Source organism: Miniopterus schreibersii (assembly GCF_964146895.1).
Source record: "Miniopterus schreibersii genome assembly, chromosome: 12".
NCBI lineage: Eukaryota > Metazoa > Chordata > Mammalia > Chiroptera > Miniopteridae > Miniopterus > Miniopterus schreibersii.
Window position 1 is genome coordinate 65,577,681 of NC_138112.1, and position 16,980 is coordinate 65,594,660.

A 16,980-nucleotide genomic window follows, 5' to 3' on the forward strand; every position below is an offset into this window, starting at 1 on the left:
AGCTCCAGGCTGGGAGAAAGGATGAGACATCACCTTGTGACCAAGAGCTGAGTCAAGCTTCCCCTTGACCCAGCCTGGGCCTGCCACAGCCCAGTGGTTCTGCAGGACAGCCACTCTAAGTGCTCTTACTAGACCTGGATCTGAACTGGGGACCCCCAAAGCAGCTCAACAGGAAAGTTGGATACGGAGGCAAAGTAGAGGTGAGAAGAGAAAATGGAAAAAAGAAAACCACCTCATATTCCAAATGAGACTGTAAACCAAATAAAAAACTGATGATTAAAGGCTAGTACTAAGAAAAGCAGCCACCAGCCCGGCTGGGTGTGGCTCAGCAGTTGAGCGTCGGCCTAGGATCCAGGAGATGGCGGTTCGATTCCCGGGCAGGGCACGTGCCTGGGTTGCGGGCTCGATTCCCAGTCGGGGGCCTGTAGGAAGCAGCCGATCAAAGCCGATCACTGATGTTTCTCTCTCTCTCTCTCCCTCTCCCTTCCTCTCTCTGAAATCAATATAGATATATTTAAAAACCCAACAAAAAAACAGCCACCAAACCAACAATCAGAACATGGGTTCACTTCAGATGAAACTGATTTTACAGAATGATCAGACAAGGCTTTAAAGTACACGTATTGATTATTTCATGGAAGTAAATGAAATAGAAACTTCCATTAAAATAATAGAAATTATGGGAAAAAAGCCAGCCTGAAAACGAGAATGAGGAGATAGGGAAAGGGACCGACTGGAATATCTGAACAGCAAAAAAATGTCGTCACCGAAATAAAAAACATGGGGCTTCGAATTACGATGGCTGTTGGGCCATGTTTACCTAATTTCACTACCTTTTAAAATCACTGTAAAGAGATTAAATAAATAAATAAAGAAAAACCCCCCAAACCAACAAGAATGGGGAGTACAGGTGAAGAGACAATGGCAACAGTGTTCTGGAATCTGGGAAGGAGATGAGTGAGCAATAACTGGTTAGCAAACCTGAGACAGCTGGACCTTATGCCATTCCGGTCTGAGAAAGCTGAAGAAAATAAACCCGGGTTATGCTGGGAACCCCCTAGGTCTCAGGGATTCGCAATTCCAGAAACTCGTGGACCTGGAGCAAAACAATAGTGGCTGCACCAAAAGGACCGGTGAAAGCCGTTCGAGAAGCAGTTGTACATCTCTAGGTCCTCTTTCCCACTCACAGCGCTAGACAACTGTCCCTCCCTCACCCCAGGATTGTTTTAAAGGCTGTTCCTGGAAATGATAAAACAGTGTCAGGAGTACAGCAGGCACAGCTGAGGGTGGGGCCACCGCTTTAAAAGGAGGAGCATTCAGCGACCGTGGACATAAAGGGTGCTGAGTGATGAGACCCCCAGGCTCGCTCCTCTTGCTCTCAGCACGGTGGTGGCCAGAACTCTACCCTTCAGGAAGAGCCTGGAAGATTCTTCTGTGTGGAACAGGATTAGCCTGAGAGGGAAGTCCTGAAGATACAGACATTGGGGATTCCCCAGGAAACGGCTAACTTAGATGGCCATAGATGAAGCTCCTGACTGACAAGTCGTACCCATCTGCTCAGAAAGTCTAAATTGCTTTTAAATCCCCTTTACTCTTAATTCTGAGGAGAAATATCTAAATTACCAGAAATGTGAGGAAAGCCTCCAATGTGAAACATAGGAAACACAAATGAACAGGCATAAAAAAGCAACTTGAAGGAAGCAGAGGCTATGTGGGGGAATGGAAAAGAAAACAAACCAACAAAAAGAGCAAACATTAATATTGTTATTGAGATGAAAAAGATTGTATCTATGAAACAGAATTTTAAAATATCCACCGAAATATTTTTAAAAGAACATTTGGAAATTAAAAACATGATGGCAGAAATGAAAAAAACTTAGTGAAAATGCTGAAAGATGATGTTAAGAATTTGCCTAGAAATTAGAACACAAATATATAAAAGAGAAAAATAAGGGAGAAATAATAGAAACAATTTGGAGGACCAGTCCAGGAAATTTAGTATATAAATGACACAAGTTCTAGAGGAAGAGAACAGAAAAAAATGGATAGAAAAATTTAAATTTAATAAAACAATTCAAGAAAATTTCTCAGATTAAAGGACATGTATTTGGATAGTAAAAGGACTCACCAAATGCCCAGTAGACTGAGTAAAGAGGCAGAAATAGGAGGGAACTTCTCATTGTTTGCCTTTGTGTAATCTTTGGATCTGAATCATGTGATTGTATCACTTATTTTAAAAAAAAACATTAAAAAACCGTAATGAATAAAATGAACTCTGAGCCAGGCAGAGGAACAGAAAGAATTAGAGAAATGAAAAGTAGAATATAAAAACTCACACAGAATACAGTACAGAAAGCAGAGAGATAAAAGCTGCAAGAAGAATTACATACAGAGGAATGACAGACCAACAGCAAACCTCATTAATAACAATAGACACTGGGAGGTAATGGAACAATAACTTTAAAGTGCTGAAGGAAAAAATTGTCAATCTAGAATTTTACAACCAGCTAAAGTTTATTCAAGAGACAGGGTTATGTAAAAACATTTTTAGACACACAAATACTAAATACATTATTACACACAGCTCCTTACGAAAGACTGTTATAATTTGCTTCTGAAATAGAAAATTATAAACAGAAGGAAGATGTGGAATACAAGGAACTGGCCTCCTCTAAAGAGCTCTTCTCCCCATCTACTTGGAAACCATTTGAGTTGATGTAGTGAGCACAGAGATTGATAAAATGTGTTGAAATGTTTAATTAATGGTTAGAGTTTAAAAATCATACTTCTGTTTTATAAAACAATAATAATAAGGTGGGAGGGTATGTTAAGGATTTAATATTGAAGATGAGAGAAATTAAACAACTATAGGCCACCTAGCTGGTTTGGCTCAGTGGTTAAAGCATCAGCCTACGGACTGAAGGGTCCCGGGTTTGGTTCCAGCCAAGGGCACTGACCTCGGTTGCAGGCTCTGGCCCCTGGGCCACCTCCAGGAGGCAACCAATTGATGTGTCTCTCACATTGATGTTTCTCTCCTTCTCTCATCCTTTCCCTCTCTCTCCGTCCCCCCAATATCTCTGAAAAACAATGGGAAAAATATTCTTGGATGAGAATAAAGAAATAAAAAATAAATGTAGTTTTTTAAAAAAAAATTGTAGAACTTGTCAGAAAATTTGTAGTTCAGTGTGTAGGTTAAAAAATGTAGAGTAGCTATTAGAATAAAACTTATGGCTTCCAAATCAGAAAATAAACATTATCAAACAAAAGTATACAGAAAAGAAAAAAAAGTTAAGTATAATAAACAGAAAATATAAAATAAATTAATATAATTAAGTCCAAACTACTAAATTACAGTAGCCAAGATACGGAAGCAGCCCAAGTGGCCATCGGTAGGTGAGTGGATAAAAGAGCTGTGGTACATTTACACCATGAAATACAATTGGGCCATAAAAAAGAAGGAAATCTTACCTTTTGCCACAGCAGAGATGGACCTAGAAGGCATTATGCTAAGTGAAGTAAATCAGACAGAGAAAGACAAGTACCATATGATTTCACTTATATGTGAAATCTAATGAACAAAATAAACAAAAAAAATAGAAACAGACTCATAGATAAAGAAAACAGACTGGCAGCTGTCAGAGGGGAGGGGTTTGGGGGGGCTGGGTGAAAAAGGTGAAGGGATTATGCACTACACTTGGTGTTACAGAACAGCCACAGAGATGCGGGTTACAGCATAGGGATTATAGTCAATAATATTGAGAGAATTAGGCATGGGGCCAGGTGGGTAGCCGAAGCAGTGAGGGGACCACTCTGTAAAGTACATGATTTTCTGGTCACTTTGCTGTACATCTGAAACTAATATAGAATAATATTGAATGTAAACTGTAATTGAAAAATTAATTAAAAAACCACTTGAAAGAGAAAGAAAGAAAGAAAGAAAGAAAGAAAGAAAGAAAGAAAGAAAGAAAGAAAGAAAGAAAGAGAAAAACTTTGGGCTATTCTATGTGAATGGAAAAACCCCTTTGCAGCTCTGGCCTAATTTGACCCGATCTGACAGAGTCTGGCTTCCCAGTAGCACAAAGCAAAAACCCCTCTTCTGCACTGATTAAAAGCGACTAGGAAAACTACCCTGCCAGCAGGCCACGAGTCCTCGGGAGGACAGAAGAGCCTGGAGGGCCAAGGAAACACAGGCAGACCCGAAACCTCTGCTCTCAAACCCAGTCCTCTGCTCTCATCTTCCAGAACATTTTCTTTCTCTTCGGCCTGGAATACTCTGCCTTTACCATGTAAACCCATCCAGCCTTGCTGGTTTCTTAAGTTTTGTCACCCTATCTGTTGTCCCAGTTTGACACCAAAGAAGTCCAGAATTGAGCCATCTGAAGGCGGAACTCTCCTCTGTGAGTGACCATAATGAAAGAGGCTTTGAATGATTGTACTCCTTTTATTTTCCTCTTGCCCGAGGAATCAAATATCCCAGCCCCGAAACCGGGACACAGAGAGGAGGATCACAGAACCGACACTGTGACAAAGAGGAGGAACACGGACCAGACTGAAACGCCACTCCTCTGAAAGGGATTTGAAATCCCACCTCGTACTTAGAATTTTTGTACATCATTACGAAATTGTAGATAGTTCTCATTCTGCAATAGAGGCTCAGTCTCCTCCAAATGATGTTTTTTAGCCTAAAAACACCCCAAAATAAAGTCTGACCTAGTATTTTTACAGCTATTCTTTTTAATACATTTTTTATCATGAAATAATTCAAATTAATAGCCATGAAGGAACATAACACAATGATAACTTTATACCCACTTCCTGGCTTGATAAAATATTAGCCTTTGGCAATTGTTATGGACTGAATGTTCGTGTCTCCCCAAATTCATGTATTTTTAAAAAATTTTTAAAATTAATTTCAGAGAGAGGAAGGGAGAGGGAGAGAAACATCAATGATGAGAGAGAGTCATTGATCGTCTGCCTCCTGCATACCCCCTACTGGGGATCAAGCCAGAAACTGGGGCATGTGCCCTGACAGGGAATAAAACCATGATCTCCTGGTTCATGGGTCAATGCTCAACCACTGAGCCACGCCGGCTAGGCCCAAATCCCTGTGCTAAATACTAATGCCAATGTAATGGTATTAGGAGGCGGGGCCTTTAGGAGGTGATTTAGTTATTAGATTCCACATAAAAGTGAAATCGTATGGCATTTGTCTTTCTCTATCTGACTTATTTCACTCAGCATAATGCCCTCTAGGTCCATCCATGCTGGGGCAAAAGGTAAGATTTCCTTTTGGGGAAAAAAGTTTGCTCAGCCTGTAGATAATCCTCAAGTACTCTGAGGGAAGTTCTTTGGAATGAAGGCAACAGGGCACAGGTACATCCTGGATAAAAGTGATCCCAAGCCACAGCCTTAGTCACAGCCTCTGTGAGCTCCTTCGGGACTGAGGCTGAGCATTTCATACGTGTATGGCAAGTAGCCTGGCCCAGAGTGACTGCTCAGCAATGTCTGTTGTTAGCATCGTAGATTTTCCTTGTCTAGAGATAAAGGGCAGATAGGTGGGTGGGGATATCTGAGCCATCCTGATAGAGGAAGGCCTTATTGCATTCTTGATAAATCTGGAAATAAGGAGATTTCATTTCACCCTATTCCAGAGTCGGTGAGAGCCCAAGACCTTAGCAAAAAGTCTAGCTGGCATGGGACCTTCTTTGGTTGGCCCCTCATCTTCCACTGGCATTTGTCCAGCTAGTCTACAAACTTGGGACTCCCACGTAGCTTCTGCACATCCACTGGGGAAGAATTTCCCATAGTTCATTATCTTCTTTCCTTTGTTGTCTTGAGTGCTTCAAACCTCCCCTGAGGCCTGATCCCATGGGCCACCCTTAGGGTGTTAGAGGCTTATACATGAGTATGAGTCATTTTATAGTCAGTGAAAACCCCCATTTCCCTCTCCGGTTCAGCTGATGGTAGGTCTCTGCCCTGACCCTTTGGTTCAGAGAAGCTGTGATCCTTGGATTCGGGGTCCCTCTTCTACAATGAGATATAGGTTCTGAGAATGTTGGGTTTTTGTGTTCCACTCAGAGAAGAGACAAAGAAGTAGCAGGGGGCAGGTGAGTGGCTCTTCTAGAGACCCCTGAGCACCTGGATGTGGGCTCTTTAACTTTCTGTTTACACCAGTGCTGGAAACTAACAGGCATATATCCAAAGAGCATGCAGAAGGTGGTGTATGGAAAGACCGTCATCAACCAAAGATATACCAAACCTAGAGTAAGGATTCCTGACTTCAGATCCACCCAATCCTTTCTTCACAGTTTCCCCTAGTTTATTTCATTTTTTTTCTTTCAAAGGCTCATTTACAGAGTCATTGTGGTGTTAAATATCAAGTCATTTTTTCAAGTGAGAAAACAGGCACACAGAATCGGATTGATTTGCCTAAAGGATGCTTGGGGGCCTTCGTTCCGCATGGTCTCTGTCAGCCCCTTAAGCCATCTCAAATAAACTCACAATCTAAACAGCTTAATTTGCTTATTACTCCAGTGCAGCTTCCAGGCCATCCCCAAGGCCCCACCGACACTGCCATCCCCTAGGCTTTCCCTTATTGAAATTCTGCAGTCACCGCACAGACCACAGCAATGGAGGCAAGATAGTAAGAAGGCCTTCCCAGAGCATCCCTCTAACATTTTGAAAGCCTGACTACCCGCCATCTCATTGATTCCCATATTATGGGGGGACTTTATTCAGCAGGTATTTTTCCTGTTTGGAGACTAGGAGCCAGAAGCTCAGAAAGTTTGATTCCCACCTCAGCTCTTTTATGCTCTAGTGAACTCTCCAGGATGCCTGGGGTCGGGGCCTCTACTGCACCTATGACTGAAGAGGCCTCCATTTTTTTCCTTATGTTTCCATTTCCCATTTGTTCCCTGCATGAGGAGACCATCTGTGAGCAGCTTCCAGGAGCAGGTCATGCCTGCTCAGTATGGAAGCCGCTGGGATAACGAGAGGAGCACTCAGTTAATTTGGTTTGAGCAGTGCCAGCATCCCAGGGAGGTGGTGAGGTGGAAAGATGGTGGGCGCTGGGGTCAGGCTGAGCTGTATTCTTCTCTGGATTCTGCCACTTACCAGCTGGTTGAAACAGGGCTCGTGGGAACCCCACATGCTAGGTCCCTTTCTCTCCCTTTATGGCTCCTAGCAACTGGAGAAAGGTAGGGCTTGGGGGAGCAGAGCTTGAAACAGCTGAGATAGTACAGCTTTCCAGGAAACTTAAAATGAAATTCAGTAGCTAGGAAAAAGAAATTATATGTAAAAATCAGTTCAACTTGTTTCCCACCCAAGGCCAGTGAGAGTGGCTATTCCAAGAACACAAGTACCTGCAGTGTCTCAGGCACCTGCCGTCTTGGAGCGAACTGGCAGGATGGTCACATGGACTTTAACGCCCACATTTCAAGGCTCTTCCATACGTATTGGTGGGTTTTCTTTCCTTCCTGTTTCCTTGAAACAGGTAGCTGGAAGTGGAAAGGAAACAATTCTCTGGGCCAGCATGATGCTTGGAGCAAGTGTTCATTCTTTTATGATGACATCAACATGTTTATTGCATACAAACTACATCCCAACGACTCTCTTAGCCACTGGCAACACAGTGATGAGTGAACAGACAGAGGCACTGTCTTCAAGGAGCCCAGGGTGTGTGTGTGTGTGTGTGTGTGTGATATTATAGAGAAATAAATAAATATCTGACTGATGACAATGAGGCTGTGACAAAAATATCAAGGGGGTTGGAGAGTGATGGGAGTTGCGTTTTCAGATGGGTGGTCAAAAAGGGCCTCTCTGTTGAGATGGCCTCATGCAGAGAATTGGAGGAAGTGCCGGAGGAAGCCACACAGAAAGGCAGGGGGAACAATAAGAGCAAAGGCCCTGAATTTTCACTTAATGCTGTTTCCTTTAGTGTTCAGACCAGCCCTGCAAATGTATAGACTATGCCCTCTATTTGAAGATAATACTGAGGCTCAGCACGATTAAGTGACTTTCCCAAAATACAGCTGGTACCCAGTGGAGCCAGAATCAAACTTAGCTTCTCTAATTCTAGAGCCGGTGCTGTGACCTCAGGGGGCTGTCTGTGCTCCTGGAAGTGAGCTATGCTATTGCTGTCACATTGCAGCGAACAGGAGGTGGCTACAGTGAATGAGAGCGAAGAGGTAGCTGAGAGCAAGACCCCGCGGGCATCTGGCCGTCCCTTCTGCCTGCCTCATGGCTCCCGTCCTCCATCGCCTGCTCACCTTGATTTGGTGGTTGTTTTCTGAAATCATTGTCTGGACCTTAGTAAGTTCATTTTCCAATTCCTTTCATGTTTGGGGACAAGTCTTCCAGAGGCCAGGTGGAGAGAGCTGAGACGGGGAGGAAGCCAGCCCTCACCAGGCTTCACAGGCACGTGTCTGCACAGCACGTTGCAGCAGGAGCCAAGTTTTAATTTCCCTGCATGGGCCCAAACTATTTTTCCATATTTGGTAGGGAAAACCTTAGCCCAGAGAGCTCCATTCTGAGGACACTAAATTAGGCCAAGTTCCTGTGTGGCCGCTCTCCTCATTCAGTGATTGTCCCCTATGACCCTCTGCCATTGGCCGCTTGTTTCCTAGGTGTCACTTGGTTGATGAGTTCTCTCAGCCTCAGGGAGGAAGCTCGTGTGGTTAATAGGCCTGGGAACATCGCTGTGCCCCTGCAGGTCGCTGGAACCTGTGGCGGATTCCACCAATGAGACACAGACAGAAAAATTAACCTCCCAGGCGGGGCTGGCAGCCAGGGCTGCAGGTGTGTCATTCGGAGAGATGAAATGACAGAGGGAGATGGCACTGTGTGGGGGAAGCTCAGGGTTTTGTGTCAGATACTCTGGTGTTTGAATCCCATCTCTGCCACACACTAGTTCTTTGATCTGATGCAAGTTTCTTTTTGAGCCTGGGTGTTTTCAATTGCATGAAACCCAGGAGTGAAGGATGGGTCATGGGATCATAGTATTGTCGTGAGGATTACATGAGATAATCTAAACCCACCAGGATCTGGCCTGTGGGAGGGGCTCAATAAAAACCCTCTTCTCTTGCTTTTGGAGGGAGGCTCATCTGCCCAGCACACGTGATCTGAGCGCTCGGAGGTGAAGCTCAGTTCATCCTGAAGCTCTTGCCCAGAAAACTCTCCTCATTTAGCTCATCTCTGCTGGCTTAAAGGTTTCCATCAGAAATTCATTCCACTGGGTTAGGTGTTACCTTCTGTTCTGATTTTCTCTTTGCATTTTGGTTGGGAGGTGGCAGAACTGGGGTTTGAAGGCACCAGGTCATCTAATACCTGAATATGGTTATAACCCTCTGCCCTCCTGCCTCCCGTTGACCTCACATTGTCTTCTCAGGGGTTTATCTTCCACATCTCTCTTCCCTGGCTTGCCAGGAATGCCTTACTCTCTTCCTGCTGAACTTGGATTTGCAGGTCATAGAGTGCCTTCTCCCCCACCCCACATACTGTGATCTGCTTGGGAAATTGTGCTTTATTTTAATTAAAAAATGCGCCCAGCTGGCCTTGCTCAGTGGTTGAGCATCGACCTAGGATCCAGGAGATCGAGGCTCGATTCCCAGTCAGGGCACATGGCTGGGTTACAGGCTCAATCCCCAGTCGGGGGCGTGCAGGAGGCAGCCGATCAATGACTCATCATTGATGTTTCTATCTCTCTCCCTCTCCCTTCCTCTCTCTGAAATCAATAAAAGACATATTAAAAAAAAATTTTAAAAATGCCTAAACTGGAATTTGAATCCAGGTTTGTCAGGCTCTAAAACCCTTGCTCTTTCCCTAAAAATTATTAAGCAGGTTCCCTCTGGCTTGAACATTCCTTGATTTCATGGCAATGAAAGCATGTGGAGATACAAAGTCAGAAAGGAACAAGGCCAGAGACTTCAGATTCCTGTACGTGTCTCCACCAGGCCTAAGTCCAGAGCCCAACACCCCCACAGTGGGTGGTCTATAAACACTGGCTTCCTGGCCAAATAACTGCATTGCAGCCCCAGATGCTTCATGGTTCCCTTGGCTCCAGGAAATTCCAGGGCACAAATCCTGCACATCTCTCCCCTTAGCAATTTGGCTCACAATGCGGCAGCCTAGGAAGAATGCTTGCTCTCCCAAGATGCCCTTCCTCACAGAGATACTACTGTAGAAACCTGACTTTGACTCTGTGTTATAGACACAGGAAAAATTTCATAGTAATGCCTTCTGAAATGTTCATTCTTATTCATAGTCATCAGAAGCATGAGATTCAGAGTGAAACAGATCTGGGATCAAACCCTGGCTCTGCAATTTACTAGCTGGGCTACCTCATGCATGTATTGCTACTATTATTCCTCAATCTTACCTGTCCTCTCGGTTGTGACTCAAGTAGAATAGTCCTGTCTTCACTAGGAAGACTTTTCCTTCCCTCATTCCTCCAAACTTGTATGCAGTTCAGGCCAACACATGACAGGACACCTGCTCTGTACCAGGCAGGACACACGGTGATGCTGAGAGGCTTCCTGGCATAGAGCATCTGTCTCCTAGCACCCAGGACAGGGCCTGGTATAGAGCTGGTGCCCCCAGCACCCACCATTGTACCTGGTACAGAGCAGATATTGCCTTATAATAGTTTCAGTTCTTTGATCCATGACTTAGAGAGAGGATGTCAGAGCCTGAGGGAGCTTGTTTCTGGTCCAGGTAAGTTAAATGGAAACAACCTACTTTTATTTCTCAACACACACACATACAGAGAGAGAGAGAGGATTCAGGCTTCCCCTTCTTCCGTGTGAAGTCCTAGCGAGGTACACTTGATCAGGAAGCCAAACTCTTAACCTCTGTGGTAAACTGGAGCTGCCTGAAGTTTCTCAAATGCACAGTGTTCTCTCTGGTGTCTGAGATTTTATTCTTATGTCGTCTCTACATCACTAACTTTATCTCGGTAACTTACGCTTACTTTTCAGGTTCCAGTTTAGACAGCACTTTCTCCAGGAAGATTTCTCTCATTCCCCAAGCCTGGTTGAGCTTCCCATCTATTCCCTCCCATTATATCCTGTCTTATTGCTATCTAGAACTTTTAATTTTGTACTGAAATTGTCTATTTTCTTGTGGTCCTAAAAGACTATAAATTCTTTGAGGGGAGGAATAGTGTCTTCCATTTCTTTTTCTGAAGTGGAAGATATTTCAGTCCAACATCCTCACGGGTTCTCTTTTAGTCGTCATTATCTACAAGACTATGAGTCTACTGAACTCTCATTCCCAATATGCAGACATATACCCCAAACTGGACCCACGTAACAGAGTTTGTCATGGTGGGCTTTGCTGGGGTGCATGAAGCACGCCTCCTCTTATTTACACTCTTCCTCACCATGTACGTCTTTACCTTGGTGGAGAACTTGGCCATCATCATGGTGGTGAGTTTGGACCATCGGTTACAGAGACCCATGTACTTCTTCTTGACACACTTGTCGTGCCTTGAAATTGGGTATACCTCAGTCACGGTGCCCAAGATGCTGGCTGGTTTTATTGGGGGAGATGGGGACAAGAATATCTCCTATGCTGGCTGCCTCTCCCAGCTCTACATCTTCACCTTCCTTGGGGCAACTGAGTGTTTCCTACTGGCTGCCATGGCCTATGACCGCTATGTGGCCATTTGTATGCCTCTCCGATATGAAGCCTTGGTATCCTGGGGCACCTGCATCCGTCTGGCTGGTGCTTGCTGGCTGGTGGGCTTCCTCACACCTATGTTGCCCATCTACCTCATGTCCCAGCTGACATTTTGCGGCTCCAATGTTGTCGACCACTTCTTCTGTGATGCCTCACCTCTGCTAGCCTTGTCTTGCTCGGATGTCACCCTGAAGGAGACCACAGACTTACTGGTCTCCCTGGCGGTGCTCCTGGCCTCCTCTGCGGTCATTGCTGTGTCCTATGGCAACATTGTCTGGACGCTGCTGCATATCCGCTCAGCGGCTGAGCGTTGGAAGGCCTTCTCCACTTGTGCAGCTCACCTGACTGTGGTGAGCCTCTTCTATGGCACCCTTTTCTTTATGTATGTCCGAACCAAAGTGGCCTCCTCCATCAACTTCAACAAGGTGGTATCTGTCTTCTACTCCATTGTCACGCCAATGCTCAACCCCCTCATCTACAGTCTTCGAAACAAGGAGGTAAAGGGAGCTCTGAGCAGAGCCATTTCCCTCAGGTCTTGGAAAGGCCAGTGAGGGGGCAGGTGGGATCCAGTTTCCATGCGCTTTGGAAAGAGGGTGGTGAAATGGAGCAATGGCCTGGGTAGTCAGGAGTTATGGACTATGCATTAGTTAAAGTAAAATGCTAATCTGCTATAACAAGAGAGGCCTAACTATAATGTAGCTTAAAGAAGGAAGGAGATTTTCTCTTTCCTGCAGGAGTCGAAGGTGAGTGCTCTTGGTTGGTGGGTGGCTCTGCTCAGCAGCACATAAGGATCCAAGCTCCTTCCATCTTGTGGGCTCATGGGCCACATTCAGCTCAACACTTGTTTTTAATGACCTGTAAGCTAAAAATGGTTTTTATACTTTAAAATGGTTGGAAGACAATCAAAAGTAGAATAGTATTTCATGACACATAAACATTTTATATAGTTAAAATGTCAGTGTCCATAAATCAAGTTTTATTAGAACACGGTCACACCATATGAATTGTCTCTGGCCGCTTCTGTGCTACCATGACAGAGTTGAATAGCTGTGACAGACCATTGGCCAACCCCCAACCTAGGGCCTTTTTGTAATTTGCATGGAAGCACTGGGATCCAGTTGGTAGGAAGGGCGAAGATGGAGCATGGAGGAGACACACACTGTGTCTTAAGGTTTCTCCACTAGATGTAGCAGTCATCATTGCCACTCACTTCTGTTGGTGAGAAGTTGACCATAGGTCACATCTAATATAGTCCATAGCTAAGCTGCCAGGTACTCAGCCAGAACTGATTATTGTGGAAAAAGAGAAAAATAAATTTTGGTAGGCAACCAGCAGTTTCCATCACAAAGTCCCCAGAATAACAGCTGACTTTCCATGTGATCCATGGGGTCCATGCACATATCTGCTTTGTGTCTACATTTTCTTATTTGAAACATAGAACGGTCCTTCCTCTATACCACATGGCTCTTTGAAAATTATTTTAAGAGGATCTCTATGTCAATCTCAGCTCCCTTGAAATAAGATTTAAAAAAACAATTGCAATTCAAGTAGTTCGCTACGTGTAGATAGTTGCCTTCCTGAAGATATTTATAATCATCATTTGATTCAGGAAATTATAGTATGTGAAAGAGGAAAGTGCTGAGCTTGGGACTGGGTGGGGGAAGGACAGATTTTCTGTGATGGCGTTTCTAAACTGGCCAATACTGAGCAGATTATATCACAGTCTTTACATCCCCCACTCCCACCCCAACCCAGTATCTTAGCCGTTAATAATTAACAGAAAGGGTACAAATCACATGTTTTGAAAACAATTTTACTTATTGAATATTATATTAGTAATGTGCTTTATATTCTTTGGGGTGATGGTAAGATGCCAAAACAGTGCAAAGATGAGAACCTTTCCAGATCAAATATAAGAATTCATCTGAATGAAATCGAAGAAGTAGATACTTTGAGACACCTGACTTGAGTGGATTTGGAAACAAAATGAATTTGACTTCTAGGTTTCTGGCTGATAGAAAGTGAAACATACTGGGTGCATTAGTCAGAGTTCTCCAGAGAAACAGAACCAATAGGATATATCTATCTATCTATCTATCTATCTATCTATCTATCTATCTATCTATCATCTATCTATGTGTATATATATATATATGTGTATATATATAGCTATATAGATATGTATATATATGAGATATATATACATATATAGGAGGTTATTTATAGGAATTGGCTCACACGATTATGGAGACTGAGAAGTCCCATGATTTTCTATCTGCAACCTGGAGAACCAAGAAAGCCAGTGGTATAACTCAGTCTGAAACCGAAGTCCCCAGAACCAGGAGCACTAATGTCTGAGGGAGGTGAAGATGGACGTCCCAGCTCAGGTAAAGAGCAAGTCCACCCTTCTTCAGCCTTTTGGTCCAGCTCAGGCCCTCAACGGACTGGATGATGCCCACCCGTGCCGGCGAGCGCTCTCCTCTTTGCTCAGTCCACTTGCTCAAGGGTCAATCTCTTCAGAATCCCCTGCAGAGACACAACCAGAAGTAACATTTACCGCTGTGGGGGCGTCCCTGAGCCCGGGCAAGTTGACCCATAAAATTAACCATCACGCTGGGTTCCACAGTTCTCATATATGGTGACAGAAAGAATTTGAATTCAAACACAGGAAGTGCTTTCTGGGTTTTGGAAACTACTCTAAGGACCAGTCTGTGGAAGTAGCGGTAAAGTTTACAATTTTAAGCTTTTTGAAGAAGAAACCTATATTTTGAGATAAATTACATAAAATGGTACACACTCTGAGGCATACCCTTAGAAAGGATTCTATACATGTAAAAGTGAATGTTGCTTTAATAAAATCTGACATAAGGAACTAAATGGAAAAAAGGCTTTGTGAGATTATTTACATTATAAAATAACCACGCCCTTAAAAAGCAGACCTACCTACCAGAATCCGAGTTGCATGATATGTGCAGGTATTGACAGCTAAAGTGTTGTGTTTTTTTTCAATTACAGTTCACCTTCAACACTTTGTATTGGTCTCGGGTGTGCAGTACAGTGGCCGGACAATCATACACTTCACAAAGTGTCCCCCTGATATTCCCAGCACTCACCTGGCTCCATTCAGTCATTAACTATATTTCCTATGGACAGGTAAAGTTTGAACACCTTGCTGACCGGCTACTTCAGGCCAGAACTAGCCCATGTGGCCAGCTACTCTGGTCAGCAAAGTGTTTAAAATTACTTAAATTAATGTAAGTGCAGACATGAGTAATCTCGTGACCGGTTAGCAAGGTGTTAAAAGCCACTGCTAATAAAGATAAATTATGAAATCATGTCAGGGAAAAATGCATTTTTTTTTTTTTCAAATAGGGAATTTCTGAGAATATAATTCCTACTTTGGGGGTATATTTATTCTTAGAATGAAACATAGTCATGGGACATGCTAGCTTAATGTAGACACGACTTCACTGGTATCCAGAGAAAGTCACAGGGAGTAATTCCAGAGAGAAACAAGACTTACTAAGAAGGAATTCTGTAAGGAGTGCTCTTTTTCTTGCTTTGCCCATCTGGGTATCAGGATGTTGACTTAATTGTTAGTAAGGAACTACCTGGTTAGTAGGTAGTAACCTAGTAACCTTGGGAGCTGGGGAGAATTGACTGCAGGCACACCCTCAAATCAGAACTCTACAGTTTGCTGTGTACCTTTATGTGACACCATCAAAGGCTTTGATATGAGTCTACTTCACTGTGGCCCATCTGGATGGAGCTTCTTCTAGGGTGGCAGGCTCTTTTTATTCCTTGCACCTGTGCTTGGCTCCCCATTTCTTTTTTCAGGGTTTGTAGTCTTTGGTTAGTACCTTGCCTTTCAATTTTCACATGCAATTGATTTCCAAGGCGCAACTGGCTTTGACTATGGGATGTTACAGTTCTTTGTTTCTCTGAAATGAGTCTCCTTTATCTATATACTTGTTTCCTTTGCTGGTTTCACTGTCATTGGTGTAAATAACATTGTCGGCCAGCCCTGGCAAAATAGGAACATTTTAAACCCTCTTTGGCAGGATCCTAGGATGGATCTCAATATTCAGAAACATGGATACTTGATACCTTGAGACAGTTTGCATAACACCATTCAGCTCTGTCCCTTCCTGGAGAGAAGTCCTGGAGCACCATCCCTTAATTAATTGATGCCCAGGACTTGTGGGCTTCATTAGCATCCTCACATTCTCCTAGGAGTGGAGGGGCTTCATTTAGACCAGACTTTGTACTAGTGGTTGCTCAACTGGGTCTGTGACCATCACCTGTCCTCACCTCACCAAGACAAGCAGCTAACTGGAGCAGGTTCAGGTTACTTACACCTTATGAAACAGTTTCACAATAGATACATTTAGTTTACTCCCATCAGGTTAGGTTGGGAGTGTTGGATCATAAGCTCTTTGATTGTAAGGACTACACGTTAGCCTGTCTGACGGTTCCTCCCCAGGACCTAGCTTGGAGCAAGGGTCTCATAAAAGCTTCAGTTATTCAGCAATGAACCAAGAGATGCAGGTTTGCCACTATGTATAATTTTATTGAATTATTTAAAAGTACTTATTTAGCTCTTAGTATGTGCCAGGTACTATTCTAAGTGCTTTATAAATATTAATTCATTTATTCCTCATTGATAACCCCACAGAGTTGGTGCGATTACTCTTTTATACGTGAGGAAACTAAAGCACACAGAAGTTAAGTAGCCTTCCCAAAGTCACATAGCTAAGTAAATGGCAGAGCTAGGGCTTGAAATTTACTCTTAATGTCTGCACAGTGATGCCTTGGGTAAAGTAGTTCCCACACCTGGTGTTTCTTTACCTTTCAAAGGATGGTTTTAAATACCCACCTTCTCAGTGTTTAATATGTGCTAAGCATGTGCACAAATTTTTTATTCCATCGTCACAACAACCTGCAGAAGGACTTTATCTCATTTTACACTGGAGAAAACTGAGGCCCAGAGAGGTTAAGCAACATGCCCAAGTTCATACCACAGCGTGGAGAAGCCGGGAGGATGTGCACCAGGTCTGCTTGACTCCCTTCAACCACTCTACCTCGCTGCCTCCTCTTGGAGACCTCTCCCAATGCTAACACTGTGTAAGTTAATTTATTCAATCATCAAACAAGTATTCTGTCTTAGGTTCTCTGCACCAGGCACTGGCTGGCTGCTAAGGGGCCATAGGATAATTAGACCAGATGCTTCCATCAAGGACATTATTGGCAAACATGTCTCATCTCCCTCTGAAAGAATGAAATACAAAATAGAAGCAGCTCAGT

General features: G+C 43.7%; 1 protein-coding gene across 1 annotated transcript; it reads left to right on the forward strand.

Annotated features, from left to right (window-relative positions):
• Window positions 1-11,273: 11,273 nt before the first annotated feature.
• Window positions 11,274-12,227, forward strand: OR6Q1 (olfactory receptor family 6 subfamily Q member 1; the record flags this gene model as incomplete). The annotated part of the gene is made up of 1 exon (XM_081155353.1): window positions 11,274-12,227. One exon carries the CDS (start codon window positions 11,274-11,276, stop codon window positions 12,225-12,227), a length of 954 nt encoding a protein of 317 aa, XP_081011479.1.
• Between the last annotated feature and the right edge of the window lie 4,753 nt (window positions 12,228-16,980).